Source organism: Schistocerca americana, chromosome 1 (assembly GCF_021461395.2).
Source record: "Schistocerca americana isolate TAMUIC-IGC-003095 chromosome 1, iqSchAmer2.1, whole genome shotgun sequence".
NCBI classification, from domain to species: Eukaryota; Metazoa; Arthropoda; class Insecta; order Orthoptera; family Acrididae; genus Schistocerca; species Schistocerca americana.
In genome coordinates this window covers 1168458679-1168484737 of record NC_060119.1, presented here as the reverse complement: position 1 = coordinate 1168484737, position 26059 = coordinate 1168458679, and the positions used below count along the sequence as shown (strand labels likewise).

Genomic DNA, 26059 nt, shown 5'->3' with positions numbered 1-26059 from the left:
CTGGCAGACTGCATGGGCAGTAATCAGCGGTTGTTCGCTGATTATGCTGTGGTGTACAGGAAGTTTTCAAAGATAAGTGACTGTAGGCTGATACCAGGTGACCTAGACAAAATTTCTAATTGGGGGTAATGAATGGCAGGTGGCTCTTAATGAAGAAAAATGGAAATTAATGTGGATGAGTAGGAAAAACAAACCTGTAATGTTCAGATGCAATATTAGTAGTGTCCTGCTTGGCACTGTCACATCATTTAAATATCTGGGCAAAATGTTGCAAAGCGATATGAAAAGGAACGAGCATATGAGGATTGTGGTAGGGAAGGTGGGGAGAATTTTAGGAAAGTGTGGTTCATCTGGAAAGGAGACTGCATATAGGACACTTGAGTGACCTAGTCTTGAGTGCTGTTTGAGTGTTTGGGATCTGCACCAGGTCAAATTGAAAGAAGACATCAAAGTAATTCAGAGGAGAACTCCTAGATTTGTTACATGTAGGTTAGATCAGCAAGCAAGTGTTACGGATATGCTTTGGAAGTTCAAGTGGAATCCCTGGAGAGAAGAAGATATTCATTTTGAAGAACACTACTGAGAAAGTTTAGAGAACCAGCAATTGAAGCTGACTGGAGAACAATCCTATTGCTGACAACATACTTTTCACGTAGTGACCACAAAGCTAAGATATGAGAAAACAGGGCTCGTACGGAGGGATAGAGACAGTCGTTTTTCTCTCACTCCGTCTGCAACTGGAACAGGACAGAAAACGACTGGTTGTCCTCAGGGTACCTTCCACCATGCGCCATATGGTGGCCTGCGGAGTATGTACATAGATGTAGATGTAGGAAAAGAGTAAGAGAATGAGGACTGGGTGTAAGGAATGAAAGATGAAGCCACTTGGTAGAATTTTGCACAGAACATAATTTTATCATCGTTAACACTTAGTTTAAGGATCATAAAAGAAGGTTGCATACATGGAAGAGATGTGGAGACACCAGTTTCAGGTTGATCATATAATGGTTAGAGAGATTTAGGAACCAGATTTTAAACTGTAAGACATTTCCAGGGACTGATGTGGAATCTGCTAACAATTGATTGGTTATGAATTGTAGATTACAGCTGAAGAAACTGCAAAAAAGTAGGAAATTAAGGAGATGGGACCTGGATAAGCTGAAAAAACAAGATGTTGTTGAGAGTTTCAGACAGTGCATTAAGTAACGGTTGACCAGAACAGGGGAAACGAATACAGTAGAAGATGAATGGGTAGGTTTAAGAGAAGAGTTAGTGAAGGCAGTAGAGTATCACATTGGTAAAAAGACAAGGCCTAGTAGAAATCCTTGGATAACACAAGAGACGTTGAATTTAATTGATGAAAGGAGAAAATTTAAAAATGCAGCACATAATGCACACAAAATGGAATACAAACATTTAAAAAATGAGATTAAAAAAAAATGGCTCTTAGAACTTTGGGACTCAACTTCTGAGGTCATCAGTCCCCTAGAACTTAGAACTATTTAAACCTAACTAACCTAAGGACATCACACACATCCATGGCCGAGGCAGGATTCGAACCTGCGACTGTAGCAGCCACGCGGTTCCAGACTGTAGTGCCTAGAACCGCTCGGCCACCAATGAGATTCACAAAAATTGTCAAGCAGGAATGGCTAGAGAACAAATATATGGGTTTATAAGCACATTTCACTAAGGGAAAGATAGATACCATTTACAGGAAAGTTAAAGAGGATTTTGGGGAAAAGAAGTAGCTGTATGAATATCAAGAGCTCAGATAGTAAACCAGTCCTAAGTAAAGAATGGAATGCTGAAAGGTGGAAGGAGTACATACAGGGAGATGAACTAGAAAGCAACATTGTAGAAAGAGAAGTGGAAATAGGTGAAGATGAGATAGGAGATATGATACTGTGACAAGAATTTGACAAAGCTCTGAAAGACCTAAGTCGAAAAAAGACCCCAGGAGTAGATGATATTCCATCAAACTGCTGATAGCCTTGGGAGAGCAAGTCATGACAAACCTCTTCCATCTGGTGTGCAAGATGTACGAGATAGGAGAAATACCCTCAGACTTCAAGAAGACTGTAGTAATACCAATTCCAAAAAGGCAGTTGCTGATAGGAGTTAAAATTACAAAACTTTAAGTTTAATAATTATGTTATGAGAAGGAAGGTTGCTACTCACCATATAGAGGAGATGCTGAGTCGCAGATACGCACAACAATAATTCATGGTTGAAAAATACTAACACAAAGTCTTTACAGAAGAACGGAAAAACTGGTAGAGGCTGGCCTCAGGGAAGATCAGTTTGGATTCTGGAGAAATGTAGGAAGAACATGCAATGCAATACTGATCCTACAAGTTATCTTAGAAGATAGGTAAAGGATAGACAAATCTACATTTTTAGACCTAGGGAAAGCTTTCGACAATGTTGACTGGAACATTTTCTTTGAAATCCTGAAGGTAGCAGGGGTAAAATACAGGGAGTGAAAGGCTATTAAGTTATAGACAAAACCAAATGGCAGTTATAAGAGTTGAGGGGCATGAAAAGGAGGCTGAGGTTGAGAAGGGAGTGAGATAGGGTTGTACCCTATCCCCGATGTTATTCAATATGTACACTGAACAACAAGCAGGAAAGAAAACCAAAGAAAAATCTGGAGGAGAAATTAAAGTTCAAGGAGAAGAAATAAAAATTTTGAGGTTTGCTGATGACACTGTAATTCTGTCAGAGACAGCAAAGGACTTAGAAGAGCAGTTGAAAGGAATGGACAGTGTCTTGACACGAGGATATAAGATGAACATCACCAAAAGCAAAACTAGCATAATGGAGTGTAGTTGAATTAAATCAGGTGATGCTAATGCAGGGTGTTTACATGGACAAGGAAAAAAATTCCCAGATTTTTTGCAGATTTCCCAGTTAAAAATACATTTTCTCACGAGTGAAAATACATTTTTTCCTTGTTAAATGACAGTATGCTTTCCCTCGGAACTGTAAAAGTTATCAATCCTTTGAATGGCTATCTCGGCACTTTAGAAAATGAATCTCAGGGTGAGGGGGGGGTCACACATTTGGAAAGATCTTTGATGTGCAGCAACACGTACGCTGCATATTTTTGTATTACAAAAGTATAAATGTGAATTGCACCAAATACAGCATATTACTTTCTGAAGCACTGAAATCAAGAGAGATGCGCTTTTGTAAGCCAGTCACAGCTTATGTCATGTGATCTCGGCAGCCGATGACAGCAGATAGAGTATAGGATACATGATGTAGTCAGCCAATAGCAACATCACTTAAGTGGCGCAAACATACAAATAGGAAAAGTTAATGGTTTAAATTAATATATACATCTAAGATGATTTCTAGGGGCATAGAACCACTGGCTCACCCCCCAATAATATCACTATCCTAAAACAGTGAGAACAACTATATCTTCGCCAGATCTGTTCTCTGTAGTGCGCGCTCTATGCTACACGCATTGTGTATAATGCTGCAAGTGTCACAGTAAGTGACAGAAGTGTGAGTGATTATCTATCATCGTAATAGATTAATAAGCTGCAGGAGAAGCTATGCATTCACATATAATGTTGATTTTTTTTGCACGGGTTACACTTTAAGATACATCACACAAATATGCCAGTAAAATGTTTAATAACAACATATATGTCTGATCTTCTGGGCTCGAAATTCATCTAAATGGCTCGTCCTCAAAGAGTTGCTGTTCAAATGAGAGTCAAACACTCTGTAATTTAAGAAATTCATTGTACATTCTCGCACATAGTTCATCTAGTGTAAAAGGAAATTTACTTTGAAAGTAAGCCTAGTTTACACGACAACACTACCGTATTTACTCGAATCTAAGCCACACTTTTTTCCGGTTTTTGTAATACAAAAAACCGCCTGCGGCTTAGAATCGAGTGCAAAGTAAGCGGAAATTCTGAAAATATTGGTAGGTGCCGCCACAACTAACTTCTGCGTCGAATATATGTAGCGCTACACAGGCACACTTTGTAGGCACAATCTCTGTGTCAGTAAAAAAAAAGGCGGAAGATTAGCTTTTTTCTCCGCCCCGAGTTTCAACCACTGCATTTTCATACATTATCCAACGAAATAAATACAAATTCTGTATTGTTCACCTTCGAATGTAGCAGCATTTCATTGTACTACAAAAATCCGACTGATAGGGATGTTTGTCAATATGGCCAACTCTACGTTGTGAATTTTTTTCTACCTGTGAGAAGAGATGGTTGCTAATAGGAACTTCCATGAATTGTGAATCACATGCAGTATTCTCTTCACCATAAGAATAATAGGAATATAAACATTTTGCCACGTATTCTTTCATGTTTGCTGCTATCTCATTTAAATCCTGTCTGCCTAATAAACTAAGAAACTAGAGTAAAACAACAGCAAACGCGGAAGAATATACATATCATGTCATGAAACTCATATTATTATTATGCCTAATAGTGATACAGTCAGAAATGCAGCACGGCAATTGACTAGATTTTAAATCTCAGATGACTCTAATTTCTGTGCAGAATGTAATGTACTAAAGAGGCGTCTGCAAAGATTTTCAAACGGAGAAAATTTTTCGCTAAACTCTCATTCGGAACATCATCTATCATACGCAGTCTATTATTTGGTTCTTGTTGATCATTATCAAAGAAGGCAGCAGTGTAAGTAACAACAAATAGCAGTCTCTTGCCATTGTTTCATGCAAAAGCAAGCCATGCCGCGAGCGGCGACAGGCTGTAAACACTCATTATCAGAATGCGACAAACAATGCATGACACAGTACAGTAATGCATTTTCAGCTTAAAGTGACGTAAACACCTATAACAAAGAGAACGGCACTCATCAGATCAAAGAAAACTAAGCAATCAATTCAAACCAGACGAAGCACGTGAAGAAGGAAGGGTACCCGTATAAATAAGGACGGAGCGCCTGACGCAAAGCAATGGCTACCTGGTAAAGCTTAACTGCTAAGCTTACGATTCGAACCAAACTACCATAGCTGTATCGTCATTTATTCGACCTAAATTATGTCTCATATTACAATGGACCAACTTTGTTTCGATTTGGAGGTGCGGCCTAAAACTTCTCTCTCCCCTTGAATTTCGAGTCTCAAATTTCAGGTGCGGCTTAAATTCAGGAATTTTTTTTTTTTTTCCTTTATTTCGAGTCTCATTTTTCAGGTGTGGCTTAGATTCGAGTAAATACAGTAAGTTGCAGGCAACTGCGCTACCGGCCACTGCGCATGCGCACTGTGCGTTTGAGATTATGTTTGTTCATAGTGCATGTGGACAAACTGAAATATGAGGTGGGAAACGGATAATAATGTTTGATTTTTGGATATCTATGCTTTGCATAGGTGTTTGTGGGATTTCAGTGATGCCGATTACAAAAATAAGCAACATATTGCTGCTCCTGTGACCATCATGTGCAATCAGAACATTGAGGGTTTGACAATATCTGAGCTGCAGGGCAAAATTTATTGAGTTAGGAGCACATATACTATTGAATTAAGAAAAATACAAGCAAGTACAATTCTGGCTGTGGAAATGTTCTCGTCTACAAGCCTAAAATCCCATTGTTCGAGTTGGCCGACTTTTTTTTAAGGACTACTGTTGACAGGAGGGAAAGATACACAAATCAAGAAGCTTCATTCTTTATTCAATATTCATCTGTTTAAAATGTCGCAGCAGCACTCCCCATTCACACATGATTGAATTTTGAAATATTGCCACTGTACAAATCTATCTTCAAGACAGTAGTTTGGAAACCATTGTCTTCTTAATGTGGTCTTCTTCGAATAATTATTGCTATTAATGTTAATTATTATTAGTTAATGTTAATAATTATTGGTGTTAATGAGAAAAACGTCATCACCAACTAAAACTGCTCTCTTCTAGCATGCCGAGTGTTCTCGACTGTAATGCATGCAATGTGATGTGTAATTCCAGTTCTGGCGACAATGCTTCATGCATTACAGTATATTTTCCCTATCATATAATTAACTGTATTTTGAAGGAACATGAACAGTTCTGGTGACATTCTAAGATAATTAAAAGAACTTGGGTCTTCCATTATCAATTATTTCAGCAAGGCTGCTGAGCAATGGAGCTGATTGGGGTTGTTTTGGGGAAGGAGACCAGACAGCGAGGTCATCGGTCTCATCAGATTAGGGAAGGACGGGGAAGGAAGTCGGCCGTGCCCTTTGAAAGGAACCATCCCGGCATTTGCCTGGAACGATTTAGGGAAATCACGGAAAACCTACATCAGGATAGCCAGACGCGGGATTGAACCGCCGTCCTCCCGAATGCGGGTCCAGTGTCTAACCACTGCGCTACCTCGCTCGGTAGCAATGGAGCTGACATCGTTTCTTCATCCAGTCACGAATCCAAACACGTTTCTTACTTTTTTCCTTATGCAGAAACTCCACGCAACAAGCTGTAACTCCATCACAACTCGTGCAGTGTGCAGCTGCCAAAACTTTTATTTCAGACATGACTCAGGAACCCACAAAATGACAAATCTGAAATTTATACTGGTGTCGCTGTGTCTACAATCCTTTATGAAACCATTTGCCTGTCACTCATTCCACACAACGAGTGGCGCAACCCAATGTCATCACGTAAACTACGCTTAACGCTTTTCGAAACACCATTCGCAATATTTTCCTGCGACCTGTTAGAAATAGGTTCATTTCAGCAGTTGGCAGAGAGCGCCAGATAATGGACGTCACCGCGCTTGTGCGGCTACGATGACGTAGGAAGCCTGTATGTTCGTATATTAAAGGATCTTACACTATGTCCTAAAGAAAACAAGACATCAGAGGATACTCCAAGAGCATCAGAATTTTGTGAACCATAGTAAAATTCATAATTCGGCTTATAGTGCACATTTGCATGTCCATATTCCCAATGAAGTAGGCCTCGACCTGATATTAAGCTTTCCAATGTGGTTTTCAGGATGTAAATTTTCTTGGCGTACTAGTACTGTATCATCTCATGTTTGGTTCTTTATTATGGCATAATGCCATACATGCTAGAAGATGAAAATGTGCACTTGAAATGCAGTGAACAGTTGAAACTAGCCAATAGTGTGGAATTAAACACTTCCGATTCAAATAAATTGACTGCCTCAGCGGAAAAGATTAATAAAAGCCAAATTTCTTTAGCAAACTGACAAAAATAACTTCATTTTTCTGCACGGCAATTAATGCTTGACTCTCACAAAGGTGAAAGTAAAATAATATCTGAAACTAATAACATTTTAGTCCTTCATAATTATGTGAATGTATTTTAATTCACTTGATAGTTCCCGGCCACAGAAATCATTTTGTTTTTATTTGACGTGAGAGCAGTAAATGAAGAGGCAATATCAAAATCACTAAATGTAAACATGGGTCACGTGGAGACTACCCACCTCCCCACTACAATTCAGACTGCTCTGCACATCTGCCCCAGATCTATGATATTTCAGAACCCGCCCCCCTCCCCCCCCCCCCACCCCCACCCAACTTCCCCACCAAGCATTTGAGATAGGATGCCAAAAAAATTAAAAAAATTTGATTTTTCAAAAAATGTTCATTTTTTAGTGCACATCTTTCTGAACAGTCTGATGTATCATATATGTTCGAGACAATGTAAGACATGTTATTTGGTCTTATGTGTGCCAAAGTGCTGTGCCACACCTCTTCACACACTATTCTTCTATCGCACATCACTGTATCTCATTCTGTGGAAGTCAAATGTGTATATTTTGTAATGGATGCCATCAAATTAAATTCACAACAGTGGAAATTGAAATATCCTGTGGTGTCTCTATTGCTCCCAGTCAGCCAGTTTGACATCCTGCCTCCCCCCCCCCCCCCCCTCCCTCCTCTCTTTTTTTTTCCACCTCGCAATTAGTACTGGATGGGATTATTTGTAACCAGGAGAATAAGAGCTCTTCAGAAAATTTGCACTCTTGTTTGCCTGTTAGTTAGTAACTTGCTGTTTTGTCTGACAAAAAACTAAATATATATAAAAAACAAAGATGCTTTAACTTACCAAACGAGAAAGCACTGGTATGTAGATAGACACAATAAAATAAAAAACACACAAACACACACACACAAATATTCAAGCTTTCACAACCCATGGTTGCTTCATCAGGAAAGAGGGAAGGAGAGGGAAAGGCGAAAGGATGTGGGTTTTAAGGAAGAGGGTAAGGAGTCATTCCAATCCTGGGAGCAGAAAGACTTACCTTAGGGGGAAAAAAAGGACAGGTATACACTCGCGCGCACACACACATCCATCCACATATATACAGACACAGGCCTGTGTCGTTTGGTAAGTTAAAGCATCTTTAACTTTTATATATATTTTCCCATGTGGAATGTTTCCCTCTATTATATAAAATTAAATATAGTATACATGAAACCATAGAGACAAGAGACAAGCAGGACAGTACACATTTGATCAATCCTTAGGTTTTAGCATTTTTTTTTCTCTCTAATCTTGCTACAGCTTTACATGGTGTGCTTTCCTTTCTGCAAAAGAATCTATTACCTCATCAAGTTCGTCAAAAGTTTTCAAACAGGAAAAATTGAAATGTCGTTGTCTTACACCGAAAAAGCTGTTAATACAAATAATATCCAAGACTGGTGTGATTTCTCGATCTGATTACATCTGTTTTGTCACTGTCTGCTAGATGAAATGAAATAGGCTTGTCTAATATTTCAGAAATTATAACACACACACCAAATAAACGAGACTGTTATGGTACAAATGGTCATTTTTATAGCACGACAGAATATAATTCAAAGTACCAATATCAAATGCCTATTAGGCCTACTAAAAGCAAAAAGCTTTATGTTAGGAAATAATTTCACATTTCATTCATATGCTCCAGCTTCTCAAGCATGGGATCGAAATGTAGTAGTATGAAATTTTTGTATAAATTTGGAATTGGAACATTCTTCCATAATTTGAGTGATGTCCCCAGTTCTTCTTCTTCCTCATTCTAACAAACAAATCTTGTCATCACTAATTCTGCAACTATTCCTGCCAGTGTCAAGACTCATTCTCTGGTTAACTCCACCAACCCTGCCACAATCACCAGTTTAGTTACCCCGCATTTATTCTCCAGTTAGGCATTATTACGTGTTCATACAACACTTTTTCCGCACTACTCCCAGAATTTAATTTAAGCAGCTCTAGCTGGGACTCTACATCTGGCCCTTACTAGTGTAACGATCTGGCCAAAACTTTTCTGTCAAAATTTCATTTTCTTGGAGACACCGAGAAGATAATACACGATCTTTCTTGTATGTTATTCCTGTTCGTTGTTTATTTCCACTCTGATAGTCTGAATCTATGGATTTCACGAGTAATTATAACAAAGCTGATAATTCGCAAACTCAGTCATCCACATAACAAACAGCAATTGGCTTTCACCCGTTCGGCTTCAGTCCACTCAGCTTGTATAGCCCTGTCCTGTTTTGTCTGCAGGGAAGTTTATTTCTAATGCAACCAGGATTCCTCTGGCAGAAACATTGTGTACACTATGCACCCATTCAAAAACCAACTTATTATTCAGTAAGAAATCAACTAGGAATGTGTTCAAAAATGTCAAAAAATCAACAGGGATGCATTTCAAAATCTTATGAATAATCGCTAGAACAAAGTTCGCTGGATGCTAGACGCTTATGAAGCAATGTTTTTTTCCTCAAGAATATGAATTTGGTGCCCCCCTCCCCTCATGAAATTGCCGCCCAGGGCAGACACCCTGGCTCGCTGTATTGTGCACACCTAATATTATTTGTTGTATATCCTACAAGCATTTTCATAGCTAAAATAAAAAACACACACAATCACAAATTTTCAGAACTTTTAGTACAGGGTTAGCAATTTGTAACAGCCTAGTGGAAATTATTACATACTTTTTTTATCCAATTTAATGTGTTACATTACAAAATTTTTATTTATTTATTTATTTATTTACTCATGTCCAGAACATAACATACATATACAGCCGACAGACAGCAATCTACAAACAATATAAATACATCATTAAATTCCATATGACATCCAAAATTTCGCCATTTGAACACTACATCTGATTGGGTGTTTTTTTCTTTTTTTTTCCAAAACATTAAAAATTATTTTTATTTAAATAACGATTTTCTGATTTTTAGTCTTGTGTGTGTACAATTTTTCAACCAATTTTTATTTTTGGAAACTACTGTGACAAGAATTTGAGAAGGTTCCGAAATGACTCGGAGAACGAGCAGAGGCTGGCCAACCCGCCAGACTGTCAACAGCAATTAGCTGAACGTGGACAGGAGGACAACAATAAGAGGAAAAAGGACAATGGAGACAGCTGGCAGAATAACAAAGTTCAAATAAGTAACTCAAAAGTGAAAACCTTTTCACCTCCATCCCTGTCCAATGCCCATGGGAGCTAGGTGAATTAGACAGACAAGAAAGTGAGTTAATATTGCATTCTCATCCAGTTTTGTGCTATTTTTAAAATTTCAAGTCTATGGTTCATTGGAAAGTTAGTTTAAAAACAGGTGCAAAATTTTTACTAGAGAGACAGAAAAGAAAGTGGCCTTACAAAAAGTCTTAAAAAGAGGCTGCTGTCACAGCTGTTGTCCAACTTTGATACGGAAATTTATTTTGGACAAATTACCACTGTTTAGAACCTACTATGGGCAGTAACCAACTCTGTTTAGAAGTATTAGTGTGAAGGAAAGTGGACTGATCAGATGAGTATTACTGATGATTTTTCTTGCTGACCAATTTTTAGGACTATGAAAAGCTCTATTGTGAGCTAATCATTGCCAAATAAGAGTGAAATATCTCAAACTTAACCAATGGTGTTGTGTCTGTTAGTGAACTGAGAGACCACCATTACAGAAATTTGAGAGTGTGGGACTACATTTTATCAAGTGCCACTGAAGATTTGCAATGACAAAACCCGGTGAGTACCATTTCACATTCTCCAATCTGTCAATGTGTTACTGACTGTGTACTTCTAATGAAATGGTGGAAGGAATTCGGTAAATGTTTGTGCAGCGGCCATGAAAGTCTACTTGCTACAGGAGTAGTGAACCTGCAATGCCTCATACAACAAGTGCTAAGGCTACATTTGGTCTACAAATCATACAGACTACAACTACTGCAAGCTCTTTGGGTTGATGATAAAAGGAAATGTGTTGACTTCAGCTTTGTTAGTCTGGAAGACATGGAAGAAGATAGATTTTATCACAGTTAGTTTTCAGTGATGAAGTTATGTTTCATAATAGCAGCAAAGTGAACCAACATACATATGAGGACTTAAGAACCCTCACACAATTGTCGAGCATGAAAGAGACTCACTAAAGTGAACATCTGACTTGGCTTTTCCCAGAACTTGAAAAGGTCTCTCAATGGCTTCATATTCCAAGAGGCTGGAACTCCTCAGCATTTGCACGATATTGTATGACAATTCAACTACACGCTGCCTAAATGCTGAATAAGGTGCACGGGACCCCGAGACACTGTTCTACATTCTTGGCCTCCAGGATCTCCAGACATGACCCAGTGCAATTTTTTAGTGTGGGGATATGTGAAGAAAAGTGCTTTCATCCTCCCTTTACCACAAAGCATAGATGAGCTGACAAACAGGATAAGAGCAGCAAAGACTTCTGTCAACACAAAGAGATTACATGGTCTGTATGACGAATTCACTTATCATCTATATGTTGTCTGTGTTGTTGGAGGTGGACAAAGAGACCAATTGTAATATCATAACTAAAAGTTCTAAGACTTCGTAAGTGCTTCATAATTTGTCTCTGTTTTCTAGTATGTTTCTGTCAATAAATATGAAGTTTTTAAATCAGGTCATTCTTTTCTAATGGAGTGAAACTATATATAATTTGAACTTACCAATTTGCCAGCCAAAATACCACATGTCTCAACATTATGTTCTGTATTCCGTTGAGCTAATGCCATGAATTTGCCCATAAGCTTAGAAGGTATGACAACATCTCTTAGACCTGGTTTGCTGTGTATTGATGGACTCAGCAAACTCAGAGGCTTTGCTGATCTGTCAAAAGTTGGTCTTGATGGTACTCTGAAAATAAGAAAAAAATAGCAATAATATTGTATCAGTTAAATATTTCAAATTAGTCTGCGTACTTCTAAACAGGAAAGCACAAAGATATTATGGATAATTTTATTTCAGTAGGCTGAGTACCAAAATTCAGCACATAACAGCACACTATTCGAAAAAATAAGATTATGAAGAAGACAAAACAGAAACCAGTTGTGACTAAAATTACAGAGCAGAGCAATGAATATGAAATATGTCCATCTAGAACTAATTGGCTGTGTGTTAGAATTTGACTAGAGTCTACAAATTTGTAATAACAGCACCAGAGAATCAAAGTAATGAATAAATATATTAGTATAGTGAACAATATAAAAATCTGTGGCACAACTTCCAGGAGACCTCATCAAAGCAGTGGGAAACTTCAAACTGACACAGGAATCAGGCATGATGATTTCATCAAAAATACCTTAGCAGCTATAGAGAAATTTTCAGACTTTTGAACTGGGAGAAATGAAGTCAGTGTGTGTTAATGGGAATATCCGAACAACTTTTGTTTGTGTGACGACACTGTATTATATGCCACTTGTACAGATAAATGTCAATAAAAAATTGAAGTACTCAATGGAGCAAGTTTGAAAGTAGGCCTGAAACAAATAAGAAATAAGACTAAAATAACACACAATAAATAGGAAAGGGAAACAGTACAAATAAACAACGAAGTCACAGCACAAGTTGATGAGATTTTGTGTTTAGGGCTGTACAGAAAACAGCCAGACACACACCATACGAAAGAAACACATGGACAAAAATTGCCTATACTTATTTATATGGAAGTACATTGGATTTTCAAAAGAAATCTTCCAATAGCTCCTGAAGGAGAGCTTATAATTGGAGTGTATTACCAGTTTCGACTTGTGACAATTAAACTTAGATTTTGAACATGGAGACCACTTACAAGCTGAGGTCTCCACAGGGAATAATGGAGTGCTGCATCTCAATACTGTACTAAGGCATGCTGGGGATTGCTAGGAAAAAGCAGGGAACCAAGCAAATGGATTAGGGAACAGACAGTAGTTGGATATGTATTTATGTCTGTAATGAAAATGAAATTAAAGCAGATGAGACATGAAGACAGATAGAAGTTAGATGGATTGAAGATGATCTTTGATAGATACAAAGACATAAAAACAGTGAGATGATGACCTAAGGGGAGGTGGGTGGATGACATTAGAAACAGCTGAGGAGCAACATGGATGGATACAGCTAAAGGCTACAAAGCATGGAAAAGCTTACTGGTGGCCTTCATCTGTCAGCGGATGTCAAATGGCTGATGATGATGATGATGATGATGATGATGATACATCAAAATATTCAGTATTTTTTCCAGTTAAAATAGTTTTTAAAGCCTTTGTCTTCTTTCCCTCAGTGTTTTAAATGGTGATACTGCTTGATTATTTCAAAGGAGCAATTCAAATGAAATTTTTGTTTCATCAAATTTACAATATTAACTATTTTTGTATATGACAACAGCTTTCTTCCTAGTGTGACACTGTTAATGATCAACATACAGAGGATATGAAATGAAATTTATGGTACAACCTGTCTAAAGAAAGATGGGTTATTCCATGTCAGTTCAACCAGGGGCTCCAGCTCATAAGTCTTAGATTTGACTAAAATTCAGTACACTAATTCTACCATGTGTGGAACACTCGTGTACAAAGTATTAGTTTCCCCTGCCAATTAGTTCCAGAATTATGACTTGTGAAAGAAGGTGGCGTGACCCGGAAATTGCAACCCGCATCTGGCAATCTATCTTCAGACCCAACTTCAGGTCTTAATAACTTTGGAACTATTCCACACAGTCCAGTGAAATTTTTACAACCTAGTAACACCCATTTAGAGAATACACTCCATGAATCAAAACACCAACAACATATTTCTGAGGGAAAATAAAAAATTCCAAAGTGTGATTAAAAAATTGTAATACGTTAAAAGGTACATATTGTAGGTGCCCTCTATGCCATATATAATTCACTCAAAAAGGGTATAAATTTTTTTGTGGTAAGCTTAATGTGGCCTAAACACACACAGAACTCATCATGCCCATAGCAGTCACAAAAACTGAGTTACATGCACACGAAAATACAAAAATTTGAAAAATTACCTGAAAAACCTGGATTTTCGAAGTGTGGTAGCACAGAAGGGACAAGTGGTATCCAAGCCAAATTTCACACACTGCATAAGTAGACCATAATGATATATATCTCAAACTTTCAGCATGTTATTGCAAGACATATGTGTACAATGGGAGTTGACAGATGTATTTGGTGATGTGGCCATTGTTCCGAATATACAATTTTGTAGAAACATATTGTAAACTGTTCTGCCTCTTTTTATCCTCTCCCACAACTGTTTAAACACTAAGCAACAACATATAGACAGATTAACACAACCTATCATTAACGTTTACTGCACCTTAACTGCTAAATACCAGTTGATTGTGCTTCGAACAGAAATTCTCCCATACTTTAGCTACTGTACTCTGTACATTGAGTGACAAATTGTACTGTCTTCCTGATACTGTGGTAGGAACTGGAACTGTCATAAGAATATGTTCAAAAGAAATCCAACACCTGTCTGCCAAACGTGGCCAATGAAATGATCTTGCTGGTGCCATGAAGTTCACAAATACATCACCTTCTGCTTCACAGCACTCTGCAACACATCCTAAGTACCATTTGTCATCATAAACAGCAATAACATAGCAATATAGTTGTATCCTGATGCTTTTGCTTCTCAATTCTGAGTCAGACACACTGTGAAGACACGTTGTGCATGAACCTATCGTTATAACCGGACAGTCTGCTCATCTGCACATTATCAGAGTCCGCCGGAGAGAAGTGATGATGGCTCCTTGTGCCTGCAACAGTTTTAACATGTTCTAGTCTGCTTTTTAGCAACTCTTTGACTGATTTCACCTCATCTTTCAAAAAACAGAATGATTGTATGCCAGAGATATTTTTCTGTACCCAGGTAAATAATTGAAGAGGTGTTAGAATGTGACCTTCTGTAGGTTGCAGCAGACTAGCTCATGATGCCATGTGCTTAATGGTAGCACCAATACCATTACAAAGATATTTACCATGACTTGTTGCGAAAAAATTCCATTATGCGTGAATCTGAAAATCATGGTAATGCATGCATAAATTTTTGAGATTTTTACAGTTTTTGTACTGACTAGCTGCCCCATCACAGAAGTATTTCGCAAAATGTATGTGAGGCAGCTTGTTTTTCACATGTGCCACAACAGTGCGAATGTGGGCATGAACTGCAATGGCATCATGAATTAAACAGTCACTAAAAACGCACAGGTTCATGACACACACATCACCTGATTCGCCTCTATAGTAAATCACAAACGGCTGGAGAGTTCCTCGACTGTTGTCCCAATGATTTCCTTGGATGGCTTCTTGAACTATAAATGCATAATTTTCAGAAAAGTCTAGTATTACTATAATTTCATCTTATAATTTCACCTTGCTTCAAATTATCCTTACAAAACTGGAGATAAGTCGATTGTGCTGTTGCTGTGAAGCTGTGTGGTCAGTTTGTCCGTTTTTTGACAACACATTTCAACAAAATCTTTCACTGTGCTTTGCTTTGTTTCATGACTTGTGCAATCCATGTGCGTCCATAGTTTATAAGAAACAAGTTCATCATCATCCATAAGTAGTTCACCAAACAGTTTGTTATTCATGCTTTCTGCAAGATTTGCCTTACCAGGAAACTTTTCATACCTGTGTATCATGCACTGGTAGGAACTGATGTCACACACTAGCAGCTTCATTGCACCTTTGTAATCCAGACCAGAATCCTTTATAGCAGCAAACATCAGCTTAGCATTTTGATGGGTCTCACATACACAAACATTGTGTGTGCCCCTTGCACTTACAGGCACAACCCATTTTGGCCGAAGATTGGAAAAAGATGATAAACCTACTTTTTTGTATTGGGATACTTTTCCTTGAATTCTACATATAGTTCTGATATGTAGCATAGCAACAGTCTTTTTTCCATCTGTACACGCAATTTCCCATTTTCACCATTACATAGTCTTTTTTTCCAGGGATTATTCGGTTGTAGTCATTATTTTCATAAACTCCGACACTAACACATTTATTTCTGAACTAAATTGCTTACCCTGAGCCTAGTGAAGTTGTGGAAGCACTCCTTGGGTTGCTTTTATTTTCCTAGCTTGCTTTACCATATATGTAGAAACATTGAACTCCTTTGCAGTGTAGTCAACAGACAAGCTGGAAGGTGCAAGGGTAAGAATAGCTACCTTTTTCTGGTGTGTGGATATGGCACATTTTTCTTTCAAATCATGCACAATTTTGTCCAAATCGGAGCATTTCTGACATGATTTCTGTTCCTTTGGAGTAGATAGTGCTTCCTCTCCCACCATTAATGTGTCAGCTATTTTGTGTTTTAATTCCATTTGAGCTTCTTGTAGTTTTCTTCTACCATAGCCAGGCCTATCTCTTTTCCCAACTTTGTGTGTCCTTGTGGGAGACAAATCAAGAGCAGTCACTGAAGTATTCTGTGGTTGTAGGTGGCAGATACTCTTCATCACTGTCATGTAAATTATCAGAATATTCTTCATTTTTTAGCAGTGTAACGCATCTGGAACATAACTTTTGTCCTGGTTTCATGTTAAATTCCATGCACTGATTCACTTTCAACACTAATTTTATATCAATTTCTCTGAGGCTACACTTCACTGTCTTCTTATGAATCCGAAATGGGTCAAAACAACTTTTTTGCAGGAAAGAATACTTATCCAGAAACACTTTCATATGAGGATAACAAACACTAAAGTTTCTTGGAACTGTACTTCTTGTGCCCACAGGGTGTATCCTGGATCTCCATAGCAACAAATCTTGGTCCGATTCATCCAGATCATACAGTACAAAGCGAATGCCACATTTTGTTCCATATGTTGTTTTATGACATTCAGATACTTGTGCTCTACCAATACTGCAACTTGTTTGAACAAAAGCACCACTAGTACACTCTTCTGCCTCCATACTGACTTTCCACAGCAGTACTGACCAGTCTGAACTAGAATCTTAAAAACATGAGTAACCTGTAATTGTTGCTTGTTTCCTTTGTTGTTAATTGCTGCAGCTTGATCTGAAACAAGCTGTCTGCACTATCACTATTACTTGCTAAATCGTGTTAAAAGAAATGTAACCAAACACATCTCTGACAACTTTTATTGTACACAAATGCCTTGCAATAACAAGTTGAAATTTTGCCACATGTTATATTATGGTCTACTTAGGCAGTGTTTGAAATTTGGCTTGGATATCACTTGTCCCTTTTGTGCTACAACACTTCAAAAATCCATGTTTTTCAGGTAATTTTTCAAATTTTTGTATTTTCATGTGCATGTAACTCTGTTTGTGTGACTGATATGGGCAAGATGAATCCTGTGTGTGTTTAGGCCACATTAAGCTTACCACAAAAAATTTATACCCTTTTTGAGTGAATTATATTTGGCATAGAGGGCACCTACAATATGTACCTTTAACGTATTACACTTTTTTTAATCACATTTTGGAATTTTTTACTTTCCCTCAGAAACATGTTGTTGGTGTTTTGATTCATGGAGTGTATTCTCTAAGTGTATGTTACTGGGCTGTAAAAATTTCACTAGACTGTGTGGAATAGTTCCAAAGTTATTAACACCTGAAGTTGGGTCTGAAGATAGATTGCCAGATGCGGGTTGCAATTTCCGGGTCACGCCACCTTCTTTCACAAGTCATAATTCTGGAACTAATTGGTAGGAGAAACTAACGCTTTGTACACGAGTGTTCCACACATGGTAGAATTAGTGTACTGAATGTCAGTCACATCTGAGACTATCAGCTGGAACATTTTCTCAAACTGGTTGAATTGACATGGAATGACCCAGATGTCAGTCGATAGGACACTTCCTGAGGCATCAAGGAATCATCAGTTTGTTAATGGACGGATTAAGGAGAGGGAGACCGAGGGATGAACAAAGTAAGCTAGTTCGGTTTGATGTAGACAGCAATAATTATTCAAAAATGAGGAGGCTTGCACACAACAGACTTGTGTGGAGAAATGCGTCAAACCAATCTTCAGGCTGAAGACGACGACATGGTGGTGTTTATGTTATCTGTGTCTTGTTTTTATTATTATTGCACTATAAGAAAGCAAAGATATAGTTTCAAAACCATGTCATTCTTTTACTGATAGTTTAAGTCAAATGACTAGTAAAAAGTATACATAAATAGCAAATAATATAGACACTAATTGATTTTGTATAACCGGACCATGGCAACCTTAAGCAGTTTACAAATGCAGTAACCTGCCAGTTACTACACCTACTGCCCACAACAGACACAAGTCACAGCGTCTATTCAAACAGTGCACTTGTAATTACCCGAGGTGGCCACCAACTGCAGCCTTGTCACTGACAACCATCACCAGGTCCATCATGCATGTGCAGAACTACACAAGTAGCACCTGACATGTATAGCTTCTTCATAATGGTATGCATCGGCCTCTGAGATCCCCCCAATTGATAATGTGTTTCAGACACGTATTCTTGTTGATGTCACTCCATGACCCAATAAATTGTACCTTTTTCAAAGGTCTTGTGTTCCCTTGTGTTTCTAGTTAGAACACAAGTGTGATGTTGAGGGCCAAATATTTGTGTGTTTTGAATTCTGTGATTTTTCACCATTTGGCTCTTCCATGGAGGCTTTACCCCAGCCACTTCTATGATAACAGCATGTGCATATGGCTGTGTTGGAATGGTTGTTGGCTGTGTTGACCCAGGCTCAGGTGTGTCAGTTGTTCACCCACCACTGCGCCCCCCCCCCCCAAAAAAAAAAGATCAATCCATAGAAGACTGGGACATTTACAAGTGGCAGTATCGCCTACATTTCGCGGTATTCTGGGTTGTCGACACAGATCATGGATACCCCCTCATTTGTATCACTTACTGTGCCAGTTAGGTTTTTGGCAAGAAGAAGTATCAGTTTCTTTTGATGGTGTAGAGTCTGCTTTACTCCTATCGCCACAAGCACTCACATGTGGTCATTGCGCGTGTTGAATTCTACCAATGTTGTAAACAGCAGCAGCAACTGTGTCAAGTTTGGGTGACTAAGCTTCACGGTTGGTTCATCACAGTTAAGTCTTAAAATAACTTTATAGGTCAGGCAACCACAGCTAAAGTACTTGTACATAATGTAAAGAACAATCAAACAGTTTAAAGTCAAAGATAGTTTATCTTAAACTGAGTGAAAGTCCACGTTCGCAATAGCTGTTTCCCAGTGTGATGACTGGTTTCATATCCTGGAGGTATATCTTCACGTCATATAAAACTAATACTTCATGTGCCACAACTCCCAAGGTGCAAGTGGGCATAAAAACATATCACTCTTCAGGAAAACCATTGGTGAACCGGCAGATGGGCATCTGATCCAAACCATACACGATCAGTAAAATGTCTCCAAAACTCTGTCAAAAGACGAGCACAGGTAGCAAGTGACAGTCCACGTCTGATAGGTTGAAACCATCATCAAAATCCAGGGAGTCAACAAAGAGTTAAATGAGAGATAATCACATGTTGACAGGATCCACTCAGTAAATTGTTCCACTCTGTTTGCTTGTTGTGATTTAACCCATTTTCTTTGACCACGTGTGGGCTAATTACATTCGTTCCACAAGTGTATGTTTTTTACCACGTGCATATTCTTTGTTCACGAGGTGGGCATTGTCTTCATTTAATGGTTTAAGACGTTGTGTGCTTTGACATGTTTCAATGAAGTATTTGACTGTCTTGGGCGTTTACATTGTAATTTTAGGTGATGTGCAGTGATCCAGGTGCCTTTCAATGTTTCTGTACACATCGAGAAATTTGTTCTTGGACTACAGGATTCATGAATAAATCCAATAAGAAACAGTACTTCCAGACATTTAAAGAATCATGTTCTGCTGATTTTCTGTGCATAATAAAATCAAGAAAGGGAGAAAAATTTGGCTTTTGCACAGTATGTGGTTGTGATATTGCTCAAGGTGGAAGGAATTATTTAAGTAATGTGCAGTAAAAATGTAAGTTATGTTAAATCGAACGAATATAACAAGAAAACCAACAGCTTTTTTGCCAAGCCTGGAAACAATGACAGTGATGTAATTAGGGTCAAGTGTCTTGTTTAATTCCTTTCTGGTGGAACACAACGTGCCTTTAAGTGCACCTTATCATGTCGGCGTTTTACATGTTTCCCACATCAGCAGCTGCAAAGAAATACAGCTGTTGTCACATGAAAATGACAAGCATTGTTAATAAAATGGCAAAAAATGCATCATATGAAGTAGTAAAATGCCTTCAGAATGGACCATTTTCTTTGGCAATGGATGGAAGCAATGATACAAATGTCGAGTTGCATCGTACTGTTGTTACATTCCATGGTATACTGCAGGAAGAAGTAGTGAGCACTGTGCTATCTGTACCAGCGTTAGAAGGTGACTCAATAGGGCAAAAAATAGGTAACCTGAAGTTATCACAGCTGAATTCTCGTAACGTACCAGTTGAAAACTGCATGGCTTTCTGCTCTGACAATGTTCCTGTTATGATAGGATGCAAAAATGGGATTTCAGCAGTTGTGAAGGAAGTTCAACCAGTTCATAAGCTGCATTTGCCACCTGATTAATCTATCAACTGAAAAAAGTGCTGGAAGATTAGGACCTAAAGTGGATGAGACACTTGTTGATATATTTCTTAGAGAAGAGGGTCACACAAAAAGAACACTTTCAGTAATTTCAGAACTTTCACAATGAAGAGGCAAAGAAAATTCTAAAGCATGTATGTACTAGGTTTTTATCTCCAGGCAGAAGATTGGATAGACTACCGGACCAGTGGGATCTGATACTTTCTTTTTTCAAGGAGGAAGTAATATTATGTAGCCAAAACATTTCCACAAGCTTGACATCTTTCAGAATACCTAGAGTTGAACAAATTGGATCAAAAGAGTATCAGAAGAAGAGAATTCTTAATTCTGCTACTAAAACAAAAGCATATACTTTCAAATGTGACAAACTCTTCCTAAAAAGTAAAACTTCTGCTAAAACTCATGAGGAAAAATTGATTTTGTTCCTGTCCTCAAACTTGAACAAGGCCTTTTGCACTTTCCTTCATGTGACTACTCCTAATTTAACAAACTCAAATGTTGCCCTTCAGACTTCTACCCCCAAAGACCACTTTTTATTAGAACCATTAGCAATTGTTCACCAAGTTTATTATGCCCAAAATTGTAAAAAGCTGAGTTCAACCTGATTCACAATCTAAGAAGTGATGTTGAATTAGCTATCAGCATTCAGACTTCAAACATAGTGAGTGATCTCCAGAATACAGATAAATCCCTTTCATTTCATCAGTGAGAAACTACTTTTGCACTGCCTGTGACTACATCATCAACAAGTTTCCACTCTAGTATGATGTATTAAAGCATGCTCAAGTTCTTAGGTGAGAAAAAATTTCAGATGCACAGTTTTCTTCCATTCTACATCTACATCCATACTCCGCAAGCCACCTGACAGTGTGTGGCGGAGGGTACCTTGAGTACCTCTACCTGTTCTCCATTCTATTCCAATCTCGTATTGTTCGTGGAAAGAAGGATTGTCGGTATGCCTCTGTGTGGGCTCTAATCTCTCTGATTTTATCCTCATGGTCTCTTCGCGAGATATACGTTTTTTCTTGGAAAAGTTTACTATCATGTTATGCAATGGAGAGAATGAAACTACCGATGAGGTGGTGAATGCACTTCAGAGGCAGCTCGCAACTCTTCAGGTAGATGACACTTTGGCTGCAAATCAAGATGCTGCAAGTGATTCCCGATGGACACAAATATCAAGAATTCATGGAGCCAATGACAGAACAGATTGGTTGGTTGGTTGGTTTGGGGAAGGAGACCAGACAGCGAGGTCATCGGTCTCATCGGATTAGGGAAGGACGGGGAAGGAAGTCGGCCGTGCCCTTTGAAAGGAACCATCCCGGCATTTGCCTGGAGCGATTTAGGGAAATCACGGAAAACCTAAATCAGGATGGCCGGACGCGGGATTGAACCGTCGTCCTCCCGAATGCGAGTCCAGTGTCGAACCACTGCGCCACCTCGCTCGGTGACAGAACAGAGTTCAGATCATCCATGCCCACTGCATCTCTGGAGTCTATTTCTGTTTTGAAGACCAGGAGTTTTGGTCCCCCACATTTTCTCAAGACTTTTTGCAGGAAGCTAAAAAGGCCATAAATATGACTTTAAAGTCAAACTAGCATGTGATCTGCAGTGTGTATTATATTATTTCTTGCCTGTGTTATGTTAAACAAGTTTTAATATGTAAAGCCTTTTTCAATTATCGTCTGTCTACTGAAATTATCAAGGAAGTTCTGTTATGTATGCTCCAAACCAATATTCACCAAGCATGCTGCTGTTTGGTGTGGATTTCTTTTTGATTGTTAGGTTCATGTACGAATCATTGGCCTATGATGTAAGTAGATGTGATTTCAATGAAGTATCCCATTTAAAGCATCCCCTTTTCAAAAGTTGGCAGGTATGCACCCACCAACAAGGGAAACCTCCACTAAGAAAGTTGTAGTCATCCATAGCCAGGATTTAAGAAGATGTCTGTCTGCAACCGGCAGTTCAGTCATCTGCTGGAGGTTAATGTTCATCTCTGCAGTCACCACAGCTGCTGCTAACCTGCCCATCGCTCACCGTCATTGCCATCTGCCTACAATGTTGGGTTTCTGGGGATGGGTCCTGCTCAGCATAACACTTTCAGACTTGGAAATGTCTTCAATGGTGGCTATTAAACTTAGACAATTTTTCATAACTTATGCTTGAAACAGACTTGAGCTCAGAACCATTGCAAGACATGCTCCATGGTAGTAAGTTTGCCTGTTTTCCTTTGTTCTGAGTGTTGTTTGAATATCCTTCTAGGAACTCACAAATTTCGTTCTTTGAACCTGGACATTTTAAGAAGTAGTTAACTTTTTGTTAAATATTCAAAAAGACTTTTTTTGTTTCCTTTTTTGATTCAAGCACCAGATCAGTTTTCTTCAAATTGTGTGTTAATAAACATATTAAGTGAGAGTGTTTCCTGTTCTCAGTTATCTGGGAGATTTTTCACTGACCTCATGTTCAAGCAGAAGGAACTGCTTTGTTTTCAACTGGATGCAGAGATGCAAGGCACATGGTGGATAGCTTCACCATCACTGGTTCCTGTATTGCTCTGCTGTGGCGGGGGATCCTTTCTTCTGGTAGGTTGTACACGATACAACATGGGTGGCCCGACTATTCATCAGGCGAGGCACCGGATATGCTTTGGAATTTTTACGCTCTGCGCCATCGGCTCTTGCATGGCATTAGTCTCCCATTGATGGAAATGTTTACTCTTCATGTTATAATTCCAGTGGCTCTGCAGTGGGAGGTCCCCCACTTATTACATGAAGGTCACTGGGAGATCTCTCGCACACAACTGCTGGTGTGTCACCGTTTGTTTTGGCTGGGCATCGATCAGAAGATGGAATACTTTGTCGTGGCCTGCAACAAGTGTTCAGTTCAGCAGGCAACACTATACCCTGTTTTTTCGCCATGGCCAACCCCTACACAACCTTGGGAGAGTTCATACAGATTTCGTTGGAATTTTTTAGAAACTATCTGGTTGTGGGCAACTGATGCTTCTTCTCATTTTCCTTATGTCATTCACTGTCCATCTGTGACAGCATACACGATTGTCAAGGCCCTGTCAAAAATATTCTCCATAGCAGGTTTGACTTGCACCCTAGTTTTGGAAAATGGTCCTTAGTTTGTGGTGCATCTTTCAAGGATTTTTGTACCCACAATGACAGTCACCATGCCATGGCGCCTTATTTCCATTCTCAGACTAATAATGAGGTCGAATACCCAGTCCAAACATTTTAAGATTCAGATTCCCAAGTACGTAGAAGATTTCTGGCTTAGGAAGTGGTCATAGAACGTTAATTGGGGCCAAGGTCCCATTGAGTTCGTCGCCACAGACACTGTTCATTCTCTTCCTGCTGGGCAGGCATCCCCCAATGGCACCAGTTTTGTCAACGTTCACACCCAGTACACCAGTCTGGTTCAGAGCACCTTCACTGGACTCTGACCGTCATCCACAGGAAGTACAGTTGTCGCTTCTTCATGGTTCACACTGAAGACTGATTCGTAGCATGCTATAAGAACCAGTCGCATCCCTGGATGGATGCAGGGACCTCTGCTCATCCCATGGGCCCAACACCTTGTATTTCATTGGCACTGGACCCTCTGGGGGTCAAGCAGGCCTGGTCATGCCTGCCTATCCTGGCAGTTGGGGTTTCGTCAGCACTGATGGTGGGTATGCTTCCTGCAGCTGGTGCTGGCACCTCCCACTGCATGGAGCAGCCACCGTCATTGGTGGGTCAGAAGCCTGGCTCCATTGCCATAGTCTCTCCTCTCCAGTTTGCCATTATCGCTGCCATGCCAGTACTCCTTGTCATATGCTCCGTAGTCCGGATGGCTCACACCACCCTGTCACCAATCCTGTCCACCAGATGTAATGTCTCTTGCAGTGGTCTCTCCGCAATATTTTCAGAAATTTTATAAATTATATCACTCAGTACATATCTCGAAATATCTCTTCTTATCTTAACGATTCCTAAACTTTAATATACGATGATTATCAATGCAACGTAGTTTCAAGCCCTATTATTCCTTGGAGCGTCCATTTACTCCATGGAATAGCTTCTCTGCTATCTGTTTTCACTTATGAAAAGAATGAGGCAATGCTTGCCGATTAGCTGTGAAAGGAGGAGGATGTATATGTATGTATTGTTGAGCTAGTCGCCATCTTGATGAGATTTTGTATGAGAAGGAATTTAATACATGAACTAAACTAAAGTAAGTGTGTTCACGTATTATTTAACTGATTATTATTGACAGTGTCTGCTTACTACGCTGTGTTGCACGGGATCAGTGGGGAACGTCTGATTTACACTGGACGAACCTGCCGTTTTGTATGCTCAAGATATCCAGTTACTTCAAATAAATAAGCTAACATGGTCTTACCAGCAGATCTCCGGTCTCCCCCATGTGATCACTGAAAGTTACTAATTATTACAAATGTTTTCAGGAGATCGACTGACAATTTTCGTCGCACCGAGACTTCGAAATTGCTTCACTGCCTTATAGAATTTAAGTTAAGCTCAATTTAATCAGGATAGAACAGTATTGAACTGTGTGACTGTGATAAGCCGGCTTTGTGAATGAAAATTCCCTTAATATATGCATGTTTTTTACTATCCTGATCAGTGAAGCTAAATCAGGCCGGTGTGAGAGAGGTTTTTAAAATTTTAGATCCCACAAAAAAAATATTAGACAGTTAACTTGAGGTCTGCAGACGTGAGGGGTGCCCTTGTCCGACTCACTTTCATCCATACATGCCGGTCCATGCAGATCGAGAATGTCTTGTGTCTTTGGCTACTGTCCCCTGCATCATCACGGATGTCTCTTCTCTCACAGCATTTTGGAGGGCGATGCCTGGTCTTAAAACCCTGCAAGGAAGGAGGAGTGTAGTAACCTGCCAGTTACTACATCTACCACCCACAGTGGACATAAGTTAGGCAAGCATAGTGCATGTCAACTTTCAAACAGCATCCCCACAATTACCTGAGGCGGCCACCAGGTGCAGTCTGGTCACCGACCACCAACAAATCAACACGTCTGCCGTGAGCATGCAGCACTACACCTGTGGCACCTGACGTGGTTAGCATCTTCGCCACGCATGACCCTCTGTTGTTAAATGTGTCTAAAACAAGTGGTCTATTTTCATTGTATTCTTGTAGATTTCACTCTGTTATCAAACAAACTGTATCTTTTTCAAAGCC

General features: G+C 39.2%; 1 protein-coding gene across 1 annotated transcript in view; it reads right to left on the bottom strand.

Annotated features, from left to right (window-relative positions):
* LOC124619588 (STAM-binding protein-like A) overlaps nucleotides 1-26059 on the bottom strand; it is a 79041-nt gene that overhangs the window by 41406 nt on the left and 11576 nt on the right. The window contains exon 6 of the mRNA XM_047146092.1: nucleotides 11919-12105. Within this exon, the coding sequence (XP_047002048.1) occupies nucleotides 11919-12105 (187 nt within the window). The remainder of the gene's footprint in view (nucleotides 1-11918; nucleotides 12106-26059) is intronic.